The sequence below is a fragment of the Pholis gunnellus genome (assembly GCF_910591455.1).
Source record: "Pholis gunnellus genome assembly, chromosome: 16".
Taxonomy (NCBI): Eukaryota; Metazoa; Chordata; class Actinopteri; order Perciformes; family Pholidae; genus Pholis; species Pholis gunnellus.
In genome coordinates this window covers 4,932,605-4,948,572 of record NC_136543.1, presented here as the reverse complement: position 1 = coordinate 4,948,572, position 15,968 = coordinate 4,932,605, and the positions used below count along the sequence as shown (strand labels likewise).

The window sequence follows — 15,968 nt, the reverse complement described above, 5'->3', positions numbered from 1 at the left end:
GGACATTTTGATGTCCGCTCTTCCACATTTCCACAGACGAAACCCTTGTGGACAACACACACAGCATTGTTTTTCTTTCTACGTGAGCCCACACCTGGCAGAGATTTTGGGAGGTCGTCAATACCAAAGCTGCCTTACTTTCGTCTATTGTTGGCAATGTTGCTGTTGGATTCACAGGAGTTTTCAACATGACTCAGCAGCATTTGTTTCGTCTGTGTCTCTGTGTTTTTGGGGCTGTTGGTCAGACAAAACAGGACAAGATGTCTTCATATAAAATAATCTGCAGATTAAGCATGATTTGCGTCCACACTCTTCAGTCCCTCCTTTTTCCTCGCGGTGTTGACGTGGAGGCGGTGCAGGTCGCGCCGCGCACCTCCTCCCCATTAGCGCCCTCATTAGTGCCCGCCGATCGGATCAATGCGCCGATACGGACGGAGGAGTATTTATAGCCTCTGCGGAGGCGGCGGGAGGTTTGTACGCCACAAGTAGGTTAGCTGCTAATCTGATGTCGACAACGCGCGTGTGAGTTACGGAGGAATTAGTGCTGTTTTTAGACCCTGCGTCCTGTTTTCTTTTTTCTGAGAGAGAGAGAGAGAGAGAGAGAGAGAGAGAGAGAGAGAGAGAGAGAGAGCGCACTGCTCGGCAGGAAGGGCTTTCCCTGATTTAATAGCAGGGATTTTTAAAAGAAGAAGAAAAAAAAAGGAAGAGAGAGAGGAGGAGAGGAGGGGGGAGAAGGAACACAAAGGCAGGGAGGAGGAAGAAGAAGCGTGGAGGAAAGCAGGCAGAAGTGAGAAGTGAAAGCACAGCGAGAGAGAGAGGACAGACTGAGGACAGACTGAGGACACGCGCTCTGCTGTTGTCTTTTCTTTTTTGTGTCTTTCTTTTTTTTTCTTCTCCGGGAGACGAGAGAGGCAGAGGAATGTCAGCGGTTATTAGTTGGGGAAGTCTCTGACTGTCTGTCTGACTGTCTGTCTGGGTCGGGAATGTCAGGTGCCCCCCCTCCCAAACCCCCATCCCTCGTAAGCACACTTGACTCCGGGAGGGAGAACCAGCAGCAGCTACTCTTTCTGAGAAAGTGTCCACTTTGGTTGGCTCGACTTCTCCCTGCTAACAGGTACTGTGTGCTGCCAGAGCTCGCGAGTTTGTTCTTGTTTGCTCAGTCACATTGTGTGACGATATATATCTTCCTCCTCGTTTTCTCTTTCTCTCATGTCATTTTACATCGTTTCAGCTCTCCTCCTTCCTTCTACATGTTCCCTTCCTGCCTCGCTGTTTGTTTTGATGAGATGTTGACCCTGCTGCGATGGGATGAACTGTATTTAAATTGATCCGAATATTTCACTTATTTTGCAGGGCTGAAACAAACTATTGTTTTCATCATTAATAGAAATGGTCTTCAAAATCAGAAGTTTTACAGCTTAAGGTGACGTCTTCGGATTGCTTTTTTTTCATTGTGTCTAACAACAGTTTGCTTGCGCAAGACAATATAAAAAGACACATTTAAATATATATTCAGTTTACTGAAGGCAAAAAAAAGGCATATCAAAATAGTCAACTAATCAATTAACCAACTAATTGTGTCAACTGTTCTTATTTCAATTCAACAGAAAATAATCTGAATGTAACGAAGAACACAAGTTCCTCAAGCGTTTTTTTTCCCCCCGCTGCCCGTCTTTCTTATTTACATCTCCTGTGAGATGTGTGACGTCGGTCGGAAGGGCAACACGAGGACGGGATAAGCCTGTGGATGAGCTGCCGGTGTTACCTAACCGGTGTCTCGGCCCCGGAGACAGAGCAGAGCTGAACTTCAGACACTTCTGACTTGCTCCTCAACGCACCATGAGATCACCAAGACTCACCCAGTCTCGTGTAAGAGTAGAGATGGAGCTATCGCAGAGGCGCAGCACGCTGAGGTCAGAGTTACGAGTGCCGTTACGGGAACGCCTCCTGACCGAGCCGCTCGTTCATTTGCAAACATGCTTTTGTTAATTTGCTTTCCTGTTAAATTCCGTCGTAATTCCATTACGCTCTTTTACATGCGTCATCTCATTAGCTTTCCTGGAAACTTCCCCCGTCTGCAGCGGCCTCCGTTAATCCTCCAGTGGTGCGGGATGTATTGTTTGTCACATTTACTCATTAAGTTTTCTTTTTTTTTTTTTTATGGATAGTTTCAATTTCCATAAAAAAAAAAAACGGCAAAAATTTGGGCAGAAATTTGGAAAAATATCAACTTTTTTGCTCAGCTGAGGTGGAAAAGTTGATCTATCGATAAAAACATAAATGAAATGTGAACTAAACATCCAGTGGCGAGACAAAATCATCACACCTGTGTGGCGCAATAAAGAGACCGCAATGTTCCTCAAAGTAGTACATGAAACAAAGGCCACATTTCCATCATCTTTAAATTCTAGCAGCATCCTCTTCTACTTCTCTGATAGTTTAATGGCAGGTGACTGGAGAATTAGAGTCACCAGCAATCGTAGATGGAAATGTGCATATATAGTCATTTTGTTTTTGTAGATTTTCTGGAAAATTGGTTTGGAAACTTGATTATTATCTTGGAGAGAAACGATAATGTGAGTAGAGCTGCAACTTTATTTTTTATAATTGGTCATCTTCCAGCGCCTTAAACATGAGACTTGGCTTCTTCTATTTGTCTTACTTTAGTATAATAAATCTTTGGTCAAACAAAACAAGCCATTTTAAGAGGTAATCTTGGGCTCTTCCTATAGGAAGTTGTGATGTGGGTTTCTATCGGCAAAATGTTTTTTCAATGATGAAAATGACAGTTAGGTGCAGCTCTAATTAGGACATGCATTGGTATTTTTGTGCTCCTATAGATGTGAACATGTGAGTGGAGCAGTTTGGTTGTATAAGACGCAGACATGTTGTTTGTTTCCTCGTCCTGGTTCTGTTTTTAAACTCTGATGTGATCGTATCGGAGGAGAGGGAGTGGGCAGCAGAGGCAGGAAAGAGACTGCGAGGGAGAACATTTTGAAATTGGGGGATGAGGTTGATGATGACGGGAAGAGGCAGAAGGGAGGGAGGAGAACGGGAAGACGAGGTGGGGAAATTGGGGATTTGGAGGAGGAGGAGGAGGAGGAGGAGGAGGAGGAGGAGGAGGAGGAGGAGGAACATAAAGAGACAGTGAGGGAACGTCATGTCTCTCGAGCTCTGAGTGGTTATGTAATGTTACCTCCTGCCTACAGAGTAACAGCAGTGAATGGCGTGGAGGTGGGTGGCAACAACAACACCACAGAGGAAGACGCTGCGGCAGTATCCATCAGAACCGTATCGAAGGTCAAAAGCTGCTTTTACGTTTCTGTAATACAGAATGTTTGTGCTTTTCAAGTCAATGGATTCGGGGGTTTTGGAATGGAGATTGGACAAAGCAAGTCATCTGGATACATCAATTCTGCAAGGCATTTTTCACTGACACTCTATTGACCAAACAATTAATTGATTAAGTGAGACAAGGAACATGAGTTGCAGCCCTAATATGTAATATGAATGACAGTAACGGTAACTGTAAGATGATAACAGTCAATTGGCTCTCGTACAGTTTTTGGACCACGCTCAGGCTCGTTTCTGTGAAAAGCTATATTGCTAGGTGATGGTTTTCTGTAAAGAATTGAATATTTTGGTTGGTTTTTCACAGGTTGAATCACTCAAAAGGTTCATTTCTGACTCAACGCTTCGCTGGCTCACATACACAAGGCTGTCTGTTATGGCCACTGTTGAAACATGTCCCTCTGTGTTTACATGCGGTACCAGTCATGCATATACGAGAGCGTGTATGTGCTAAATGAGCTATAAAAGCAGATGGTTGTGTGGCGGCATCCACAGAGAGAGAAACCAGAGACAGCCTCAGAGCAGTTACGGGAGATCTCTGTGGGAGTCTGCAGAGACCGGTGGCCGTCTCGGCAGACTCCCACAAGCCAACTGCACACTGTAACAACACACTGTATGACAGAACCACACTGTGACAACACACTGTATGACAGAACCACACTGTGACAACACACTGTATGGCAGAACCACACTGTGACAACACATTGCGACAACACACTGTGACAACACGCTGTAACAACACACTGTAACAACACACTGTAACACTGTAATAACACTGTTTAGTAGAAACACACTGTAACAACACACTGTATGGCAGAACCACACTGTGACAACACATTGTGACAACACACTGTAACGACACACTGTAATAACACTATGGCAAAACCACACTGTGACAACACACTAACAACACTATATGGCAGAAACACACTAACAACACACTAACACTGTAATAACACTGTATAGTAGAAACACACTGTGACAACACACTGTAACACTGTAATAACACTGTATAGTAGAAACACACTGTGACAACACACTGTAACACTGTAATAACACTGTATAGTAGAAACACACTGTGACAACACACTGTTACACTGTAATAGCACTGTATAGTAGAAACACACTGTGACAACACACTGTAACACTGTAATAACACTGTATAGTAGAAACACACTGTGACAACACACTGTAACACTGTAATAACACTGTTTAGTAGAAACGCACTAACAACACACTAACAACAATGTATGGCAGAAACATACTGTGACAACACATTGTGACAACACACTGTGACAACATGCTGTAATAACACGCTGTAACTACACACTGTAACACTGTAACAACACTGTATGGCAGAAACATACTGTAACACTGTAATAACACTGTATGGCAGAAACACACTGTAATAACACATTGTGACAACACACTGACAACATGCTGTAATAACACGCTGTAACTACACACTAACACTGTAACAACACTGTATGGCAGAAACACTGTAAAACTGTAAAATGATTAATCGACTAAGTAGCTGCTTCTTGACTACTGAATTAATGATTTCAGCTCTAAACCGGCTGAAAAGCTGAAATACGAATTATGTCTCCATTCCACAATCAAGACAAGAACAAAAAAGGACTTTTGTTTGAATTTAATCAAAATGGAATTCATGCAGGCAACGTGTCTCACATGTTTCCATGAACAACACTTCACATAGACTTACATCACAACAGCCTTCATTAACATCTCAGCTCCTCCCCTAAGGAGTGAGCAGTGGGAGGCAGCGGATGGGGAGGCTGACGGCTGACGGCTGTTTTGCAGTCGAAACAGCAGAAAGGAGGAGGGAGATGGAAGAGGGTAGGCGAGAGGCAGCCAAGACACAGAAGCTGATCCTGAGCAGGATACCACTGCTGTTTTATAACATGATCAATGACCTCGCGTACCGTTTAGATCCTTATTTCCTGTACAGGCCCACTGCCTTTTGTTACACCCGCTGCCTCTTGCTGAACTCAGCCTCATAAGCTCCAGATCTGATTAAGAGTTGTCTCTTTTCCTAGAAGGCTTGGCGGCTGCAATAGTGTCTCCTCCCGTAGCGAGGACGACGCTGTGATTAGATTCAGAGATTCGAGAGCAACATCTGTCAACCGGATGAAACTTATTGGCCAGATATGTGTGAGATTCCTCTGATTGGACTCACGGTTGTGTCAATGCCTGTGAGCTATAAATGTGTCTCTGATGGTAAGTGGTCGTGTTCAGGCTTCTCTGGAATTACAGCAGCTGTGGAACAAGTATTCATATCCTTTACTTTTACAGTAAAGGATATCAGTTACAATGGAGGCTGCTTATGAAACTTAAGTATCGGTACACCTGGGACTGATATATTCTTATATCCAGTATATGACATTATTAGACTTTATACTGACAGCATTTTACTGTTGCAGCTGTTTCTTTGTGAAATCCTTATTTGAAAAGTAACCATTTACTTTCAAGTAACTTTACAATGTAGGATTTAAATGTAGTGGAGTAGAAGTTTAACGTAGCATGGAATGGAAATAATCAAAGTACAAGCAGCTCAAACACGCTGGTTTCAGACTACAGTTTGACTTTTTGCCAAAAAATCTGCTCATTCCGTATGAACCAAGAGACATGTGACTGTAGCCGTAATGCGGTTCTGCCCAGTGAAAAGAAGGTTATGATGGGAGCTTTCTGAATGGTGTCTAACTCTGCGATTGGGTGTTGTTATTCATCGCCCCCCCCCCCCCTCTGTGGTTGTGGATTGGTTTCAGTTTGGTATTCAGGGTATGAAGGGGTCAGCGTGGGCGTCTGGTTTGTATGCGGAGACATTTTTTAGCAACACAATACTGACTGGCTGTGTGTTCGTGTTCGTTCGAAGACATTTTTGACCCAATGGACACCCAGCACGCACAGAGTATTCGAGGTTACTAGCTGGATTACTTCATTTAGGCTCTGTTGCATTACTACCGGCTCAGCTGTCATTAACTCCGATTGTTCCCAAAGGGAGGAGGCAGTGCATCCTCACCCTCCCCCGCACCGGCACGAACACTTACATGGGCAGCGTTTGCTCAGTGATCCCTCCTTAGGTCATTTTTAAGAACAGTAGAGGCCGTTTCAGTGACTCAGTGCTTATTTTTCGCCAACACCAACTCTGTGCCGTCGCTTTGGCCGGTCTAATTACAGAGCGTGATGTTGATTCTGGAGTCTTTGCCTGTGAAGTATTTACCATCTGTACCCCGGCAATGACGCTGCAGAAACTGCTCGGTCACACTGTTTGTTGTCCCAGGCCATATGTAAATATTCATCAGGTTTTCTGAACCTCTTTTGCGGCCAAACTGTAAAACCCTCAGAATTCCCCGTAATGACTAATCCAAAAACAAAGCAGAGGGAGCTTCCTTTTTTTTCCCCCAGTGCAGTGAGGTCAAACGTACAGTACACTCGCTTATGCTTATGTCACCCCCCCCCCCCCCAGCTTCAACTGAGTAGCTAAATTTATTGTTGACTTTTAAAAATTCTGCAGTTTTCACGGTCACCAGACTGTTGTTTTTTCTCCCACACACTTGCATACCTCTCTTCTTTGGAGTTATAAAGAAGAACAATATTGCTCCGGGGTGTCTCCGTTTTCCACGGATTTCCTCAGTCGAGATAAAGAACACAAGTAGTTTGCTGCTTTTAAGGACCGATGTGGGAAACTCTATAGGACGTCCAATGTGCTTTACACGACTAACTTAAAGTCCCCCTTCAGTCAAAAATGTCTTTTGCTTGCTTATGTATATCTATGTATGTTTATTTATATATATATACACACATATATATGTGTGTGCCTAAATTTGGCAATATTACTATCTGATCAAAATAAACATGTTCATGAATCTGACCAGACGTTCAATTAATAACATGTCGGTTGGTCACCTTTTTAAATGTGTCCGACACCCTGAAAGCAAAACAAAACTATGCAACAGTTGCGATTCGACCTCTTTGCTGAGAATGAATTGAAAGAGAAGCCGTAGGGGGGAGAGTTGGAAGCCTTCCTCACCCGGTGAGTGAGCTGTTGGGCAACCAGCAGTTGGCAGGCCACATTCAATTCCTCCCCCTCCGACACAAACGGAAAGAGGGACCGGAGAGCGAGATAGCAGGATCTCCTGAAGGGTGCCAAAGCCGGTTTAAGTGACGTCACCCGGCCTGCTCTGTTCGGGCAGGCCCCCCCCCCCCCCCCCCCCCCACCCCTCCCCCCTCTCCCTGAGCCTCACAGGAATTCCCCTCCTCGTCACATTGTTCGTAGGAAACCGCCCCGCACCGTTGCAGAGTCACAGCTGATAGGGCGGAAACACAGACTTGTGACTACTTGTGTTGACACTGGAGTGAGTGAGTGTGTGTCTGCGTGCACTTGTTGTTCTTTCTCCATGTTTTTTTTTTGTTCCCGAACAATAGGAGCTTCAGAGTATTTGTTCCATGAAACAACAGCAGGGTAAGACATGAACATTTTGTCCTATAGACTGTTGCGAAACACTCAGACATATCCTGCATTATTTATCGTCATGAAGTAGCTGGATTGGGGACGTTGGTGTCGGAGTGAGGTCAGACGTATAGTTCTGTTTGTTTGACATCTAATAAAAGTCCAAAGCGAAACACCTCCGCTCTCGTCAAACCGAGTGAGAAAGGCTCTCGACCAAGTGAAACGACACAGACAGGAAGCAGCCGCTGTGCTGCCACTCAGCCGTGGCGCCGCGGTAACCGACAAGTTCTTTCAACCGAGGGCAGCGCTGCTTTCAATTTTGATTTGACAGGACCTGCGGGGCCGCCGGGCTGCTCTGTTGAAAACAGACTGACGTGTAAGCCCTGGGTTTAATTTGTGACAAAGTTTGATTTTTACTGTACATTGTTACTGTAAAGCCCTTCATTCTCTGAGGCTGTGTGGATGTTGTGTTTAGCATCAATATAGCAGAAGAACTGTTTGCTTTGTAAAGATACAGTTGAGTGATGTCTACCTGAGCAGAGATCCTGCATGTTTTTGTGCATGTGAGCATGCACTACTAATGAGCTCAAGGCGACCGCTCTGCACCGCTCTCATACGGCAGTTACAGCTCGTAACGCTGTCCCGACCGACAGCGGCTCACCGTCGACATGTTGAGAGCCGTTGAGAAGCAATCGAAATGCTCCCGATCTCTGATCCTGCACCTTTAAGTGCTTAGCTTTTGTGTCTGGCAACCTTAGGGCAAATAGTTTATTAATTACCGAGGCTGCAACTTACAATTATTGTCTTTGTTGTTGAATCTGCAAATTGTTTCCTCTGGAACATTCTGTTAATAGTTTTCTTCAAGGTGACTTCTATTTCAGGAATTGTTTGACATTTTGAGAAACGCACTTATTCACTTTCTTGCAGAGAGTCGCACGAGTATGAAGCTGGAGCCAGCAGTCGATTAGCTTAGCTTAGCATGAAGACTGGAAACGGGTAGAAACAGCTAGCCTGGCGCTGTCAAGAGGTAACAAAATCAGCAAACTCACTAATTAACGTGTTATGTCCTGTTTCTTTAATCTGTACAAAAAACAAAGTGTCTCGATTGGGACCGGTTACTTCCTGGAGTCTCTGCTTGGCAACGGCTCCCGCCCAAATAAAAATAGTCCTTCAAACAAACAAGATATAACATGGTAATTACTGCGCTTTAGAGCTGCTGGCAGGTGTGTTTTCATATCTCCGTCACGCTAGCTTTTTTTCCCCCTGTTTTCTATTCTTTATGCTAAGCTAAGCTAATCTAACGGCTGGCTGTAGCGCTACATTTTCTGTACATACAAGAGTGGTCAATGTTCTCGAACTCACACATGAAAGTTTCCCAATATGTCAAACTATTCCTTTAAAATTGCTTGTTTTGTTGGTGGAACCCCAAAGATATTCAGTTTAATGGAGTTTGAAAGTTCATTCTTGACTTTGGAAAGAAGTAGTTGGCGAAAACAATCTCACCTCAAGGTCCATTCAGAGTCTGTTCTGGAGCTTTTAATCGTATCCCACTGTCTTCCTCCGGAAATGGAATTACCCAGTTGTCCTAGAACTGTAGAATTAATCTTTTATTTATTTATTTTATTTCTAAAAGCAGTCAAACAAACAAACACATGAAAAACATGAATACATTACAAATAAAAAAAGTAGTATTGAGAAAGTTTCATACAGTATCCAAGTTACAACAATAAATAAACATGAGATAATTATATGAAAAGTAACAGAAAAGGAAAAACAGAAAAGATTTCTTTGTGTGGTAAAATTGTTATGACTTCTTCTTCTTCTTCTTCTTCTTCTTCTTCTTCTTCTTCTTCTTCTTCTTCTTCTTCTTCTTCTTCTCCTTAATCTTCTTTGAATGACGCACAGAGCTCACTGTATGTGTGCAAAATGAGTTTTTGGCTCTAAAATAAAATTAAAATGTGCTTCCTGTCCCACGAGGCCCGTCCACAGACCGGCCGTCAGTCGCTGAGCTCGGTTAGTTCTGTGTCACAGCACCTCACAACCCAGAGGGGGAACTCGAGACGCTGACTGGATGAAGATTGACGTGCAGCTTGTTTTTATTCCTTTTTTTTTCTTCTTGCCTCCGAAAGACAGAAATAAAGAAGCAGGTGTTTGTGTAAAGGCGGACTCGCTGCTGAATTTCAGTGTTTTCACGTCTTATCTGAAACAGTAACCTGTAGCACTTCACTTGGATTTCCCTCGTCCTGTACTTCATACGGCCACTACATTTCATCTGCAGCTATTTTCATAACCGATATCGCTTCAAATGTTACAATTTGCTGCATTTCTTCATCTTCAGTTATAGTCAGTTGAATCCTTTTGGGTGCTTTTCTCATTATTTTGTAATGTTTTACAAACCAAAAGATTAATGAAACGATCTACAGATGAATCTATAATGACAATACTCATTGGTTACAGCCCTATATCAAATATTTAAGAATGACCGTAAAATGCTGCTCAAACATTAATGACTTATTATAATATAATAATAGCATAACATATGTATTTTGCCAAAGTGGTATTGGTACTTTTACTTTAGTAAAGGATCTGAATACTGCTTAATATGATAGTTAACTGAATATCTTTTGTGTTTTTGTACAGTTTAGTCCGATAAAACACTAAAACACTTTGGATTCTGGGAAATTATGTTTGACTTTTTCTGACACCTTGTTGACAAAAATCGGTGTTTCCCAAACTTTATGGCTCGTTATCCCTCATGATGCATATTTCCACCAATTATGACTATTATGTCAATAGTTTAACCGAAGAGGGATTTTTACATCCTTCATTTCTTTGAATTATCAGTAAAAGGCTCGAAATGCAAAACTTCCCCCAATGATTTATATGAAAAAAAACAAAGATTGGAGGAATTTGATGTCGTAGTTAATTAAAGAATTGATAAAAGACCAAAGAGATCAGTTGATAATGACAGAAGTGGCAGATTCTTCTAGGCAGCTTTTGATTTAATTTGAAATAAAATCTGACATCTTTCATGATTTGTGACTGCGAGGGAAGAAACTCATTATTTAGTGATCCTTGGTGCTGCTGCTCTGCATTGTGTTTGGAGTCTGGCTCTTCCTTTCTCTATTTTGGTGCCGGCAGATCTTTTTTTTGGGGGGGGGGGGGGGTGAAGTGTGTGTGGTTTGAAAAAGATGGAAGAGGTAATATTCACGTTCCTCCCCGCCTACACCATTAACACACACACACACTCACACACACACACACAGACACACACAGGCGCACTTTTCTACCCACCCAGCCGAGTTCTCGTTATATCAATTTTTCACAAGGGTGCCCACGCAGTCCCAATAATCAGTGGCCTCCAGTCTGCTGCTTCTTCCACCTACAGAGTCCTGCGGGGGCAGCAGTGCTGTACAGATACCAAACCACTGTCTTTGTGTGTGTGTGTGTGTGTGTGTGTGTGTGTGTGTGTGTGTGTGTGTGTGTGTGTGTGTGTGTGTGTGTGTAGGTGTGTGTGTGTGTGTGTGTGTGTGTCTGTGTCTCTCTCTCTCTGTGTGTGTGTGTGTGTGTGTGTGTGTGTGTGTGTGTGTGTGTGTGTGTCTGTGTGTGAGAGAGATCAATATTTAATTTGTTTACTGCGCGTTTGCAGCCTCGTTCCGAAGTATTACGAGCGCAGGAGTAATGAGTATGTGTCCTTTAATAATAGCTGTTATTTTAGAAAACGGGACGGGCAACTGGAACAAGTAAATCCACATTTCTGCTTATGGCTGAACATCTTGTTTGTGTACAAGATCAGCATTTCTTCTTCTTCTTCTTCTTCTTCTTCTTTTTATAGACGTGCATTATTAAGGTCGCCAGCCCGAAGCTCTAGTCGGGGCGGTGTGTTCTTTTTTTTTTACCTGCTCCGTCATTCTCATTCAACATCGCCACCAGTTGAGGGAGGCTCGACCGCTGCCTCCCTCCCTCCCTTCCTCCCTGCCTCCCTCCCTGCCTCCCTCTTGATGCTCGGCAGTCAGCAGCTGATCTCCAGGCTGCAGAGAGAGCAGGACTTGCTTGAATGCTTTGTTTAAGGCTTTGTCTTCCTCTTCCTCACCCTGTTACCTTGTTACTCTTTATCTGTGTTGAAGGACAGGTATCGCCTTAGAATAATTCTGGTGTTCAATACCTGCGTGTATCTCTCTTAAATATAATCATGATTCTTTGTATGTTTTTCATTTTCTTTATTGTGAAATGTCTGAGCACAAGGAGCTCCAAAAGAACATGCCAATGAAATACAGTTTAAACTGTTTTATTCCATAAACAATATAGCAATATTTCATTCTGTTATTTTTTTTTGACGTATATAAAGACAAACATGAGACCAGACTTCATAAAACATCCCGTGGTAAATTATTAATCTTAGAAATTAAAGATTCAAAAGAGTAAATGTCCGTCATTGATCGTTAATAATTCATCTAAAACTAGCTTTGTGTGACTCCTCCAACGATCAAGAGCAATCCTTAAAGCCTGCCAGTGCAAGTAATCTAATAATGGTTTCAAGTAATATGGTCCAGTCTCTCAAGCAGAATATATAGTTGTTTTTGGGACTGTTGATCAGACAAAAGAAAGAAGTTTAAAGACATCTCTTTGGACTTCAAGAAATTATAAAACGCATTTTTCATTAGTTTGTAACATTTTATCCGGACACAGACCAAGATGATGTCTTCAAAAGAGGTGGCTTTGGGTTCGCAAATATTTGGAGTTTCTCCTGATAAATTACTAATGGATGAAATACTTTCCTAACCTTTCAGTCACTTCGTTCAAATAGCCTAAATGAACTACTCTTTTGTTGGCTCACCTGTCTGGAGGCTGTTCTTTAACAAGTGAAACCAGCTTACAAACAAACCTGCGTGAAGCCATTTCGCTGCTGTCAGAAAGCTAGCAGGCTGATGTGAACGGTTTTTCATACTCTCGTTTCCTTGTAAATATCATTTGAACATTATAACAACTGTAAGAAATTCATTTCTTTTAAAATGTCCTCTTTTAAGCCCCACTGTGAGCACATTCCGGTCGTCTCGAGGCTCGATTTCCTGCTCCGTCTGTGCCTCCTCACCCGCTTCCTCCACCTTTCATCTTCTCCGTCCGTCTCTGTCCATTTTCGCGTCGATTACATTTGATAGAGCGAGCCTCTCCGGCTAATGCGAGGCCGGAGAGGGAGGGCAGTCACTTTGCGCTCCCCCTCCTCAGCCAGCTGATGATGATGGACTGCAGGGTAACGGGACACTCTGGGGATGGGGGGATTCCTCTGCTCCGCATCATCGTCTGGGAGCGCTTCCTGTACCACTTGTGAGTCTCTCAGTCTGGGCTCTGCTTTCAGACCGGCTCGTCTCCCTCGAGGCCGTCTCCCTCTCTCTCTCTCTCTCTCTCTCTGTGCGGGCGTTTCCATGACGCTAGAGAGCGTGTCAGATGCTGACAGTGACCCTTATGGCCGCTTATTGCGTGGGTCAGCTGCTGAGGGCGGCAGAAAGGCTGCGTCTCCTCCCGCAGGCCGCAGGAAAGGGAAAAAATAAAATCAAAATCAACACACTTCCCTTGAACGGTGACGGGGAATTCTGCTAAGCTCATGCGTCGCCCAGCTGTTGTTGTGATTATTATAGGAGGGGAGGTTTAATAATAGAGTGATTGTCATATGAAGCCTGTTTAGCATTTTTCTTCAGGGAGTGATACTGATGTAATTATACAGAAGAAGCCTATAGCACTATAATTAATAGATTGGTTGGTCTATAAAAATGCCCATCACAAGTTCCCAGAGCTCAACATGAGATCTTCACATCGCTTCAAAGCCTCCGTTGCCATTAACATGTCAGAAAACGGTTTGAGCAAGGTGAAGTCACACTCAAGGTCATTTCTATCCGACCAGCCACAGAGATAATCCGCTCACTCCCGCACGAGACGAAGACCCAGTAACCAGGGAACGTCTGCTTTCTTTCCTTCTAGAACGACTGAAACAATTGATGGAATATCAAAATAGGTGCTGAGTAATCGAGTTATCGTCTCAGCTGTACGTTGTTGACCGAGAGCTGTCGGTGATCGTTGCAGGAACGCATCGGCCACTGCGAGGGTGTGTTTGACGTCTGCACGCGGGCCGGGACGTGTACGGCGGGCTGGTGGAGGTGCTCCAGTTACATAATCTCCCATCTCCCTCCCGCACAGTGACGGGGTAGAAGGGGGGGCAGCTGCCGACTCCCATCTCGTCATCTTCAGCCTGCTGAGGCATCTCCTCCTCCTCATCCTCCTCATCTTCTTCCTCTCTCCGTCTTGCTCCCCGAACACTGCATTTGTTTGCTTTGCCACACTGTGCGCTTCCACATCCAGCTGGCGGTGCACCCAGACGTCAACCCGCTATCGCTGTACGTCGTGTCGAATCGACAGTTTGCTTCACACTAGCAGGCGCACGACTCCCACCTTTGAAACACTCGCGCTGACGGTTTGTCCTGAGATATTACACGTGGCGAGATAAAGGGATTTGCGGCAGCATTTCCGCCACGATCGCTCGTGGACGCCTGCCTACTGGCATCGCTCTGGCTTGTTGCTGGTATACTGGTGGGGTGTCACGCATACTGATGACACCGAAAACCCTCACAGATGCTGTTTTTTTTTTGGCAAAACAACTTGTCCCCTCCGCTCCACACGCAGATCTTACGTATAGGGAGAGCCGAGCCGTCGGGGGCCGTGAGAAAGACGTGAACGCCGTGCATATGGACTCTGTGAAGAGCTGCCCTTGATGCCCCGCCATTTGGCATGTGAAGGCCCAGCAGGGCAGGCTGTCGAGCAAAATATGGATCTGGCAGTGATGGAGGGGGGGGGGGGGAGCCTGGTGGTTATTTGTCGGCCAACAGGCAGTAGGGGACCATTGGGGGGTGGGGGGGTCCGGTGTGGGTGGAGGTTGCCACTTTACTGTAATGTGACATTGTTATTCATTAGACAGCCGGGGGTCTAGCTCCGCACAGAAGTTTATTGGGTCCATTTTCCATTTAGAGGCGAGCCGGCGCTCCAGCTCATTAGCATGTGTTCGTGTCCGCGTCTTCACTGATAATTGTCTGTCAGACGCCTTAATGGAGTTGAGATGGGCTTCCCCTCCCACTGAGCCCCCCCCACACACACACAGCTGACGGGCTGTGAATTAACATCAGGTGGGCGTCGGGTCTGAAAAGCGTGCACGTTTTTTCCTGTGCGGTGACGTCACTGAGGCCCCTCCGGGCACAAATAATCACATTTCCCAGTCGACGGCGCAGAAAGAGGAGCGGGCTGGAAGATGCTGGAAGATGCTGGGGGGGGGGGGGGGGTGGTTGCATTAAAGATTTGCGGTTGTCATGACAGCGAGCATGGAGCCCACAAACTCCCGCTTAATTGACACAGCCTCCCGCTCCGGCGTCACGTTGCTCGGATCAAAGATCACAAGTCTCGAAACCTCGCTCTGCATTTCAGATTTGCAGGGCCGCGGTCAAACAGCGGCGCGTAAGGAGAGCTATCGGGGAGCTCAGTGGGCAGATAAAGGAGGGAAAGATGGCTAAACAAGATGTGTCCGCTGTAGATGAAGATGTTCAAGTGTATTGACTCATCTTCTACTGAATTATGAAGGATGCTTCTCAAAAACAACAACTCAATGTGCTTTACAGATTCTTGGTGAATTTTCATTTTGAAATTGACATTTATTGGTTGGATCCAGCTTGAACAACAAAGAATTACAGCGTGACTCTGTCTGCAGAATGTAAAGCACCGTATTGTTCATTTCCTTCTGTTTTGTTGAAGACCACACAGCTGAGTTATAAGGCGGTCCTTTTTGTGTGTTTTTAAAACCCTCAAACTGTGTTTCCCCCGCAGTGTTTTCATCAAAGTGCTCTGCTTTTTATCACCGGCAGCATGTGTGTACGTCCCATTGTTTTCCCTGCGGTTACTTGACAATTACACCGATTTTCAGACGGCATGATGACGGTCTCGAAGCCTCGCAGTAAAACAAGTAGTGCGATGTCACCCAGACCACCTCGGCAACCCCAACGGCCATAAATGAGGGAAATATGAACGAGCCTGTAATCATTCCCTGCTGTCTTAATAACTCGGGCGCTGTGCATGGAATATTTGTTGAGGCCAGCGCTGCCTTGTCCCT

General features: G+C 44.6%; 1 protein-coding gene across 2 annotated transcripts in view; it reads left to right on the top strand.

Annotated features, from left to right (window-relative positions):
• The window catches only part of hivep1 (HIVEP zinc finger 1), a 48,332-nt gene that overhangs the window by 17,025 nt on the left and 15,339 nt on the right, over positions 1–15,968 (top strand). Inside the window, exon 1 of one of the 2 annotated variants that reach the window (XM_079175828.1) lies at positions 7,772–7,834. The exons of the other annotated variant lie outside the window; for it this stretch is intronic. Coding sequence (XP_079031954.1) covers positions 7,819–7,834 — 16 coding nt within the window. The 5' untranslated portion in view covers positions 7,772–7,818. Of the gene's footprint in view, positions 1–7,771; positions 7,835–15,968 lie in introns of those variants that run through there. 2 annotated transcript variants of the gene reach the window in all.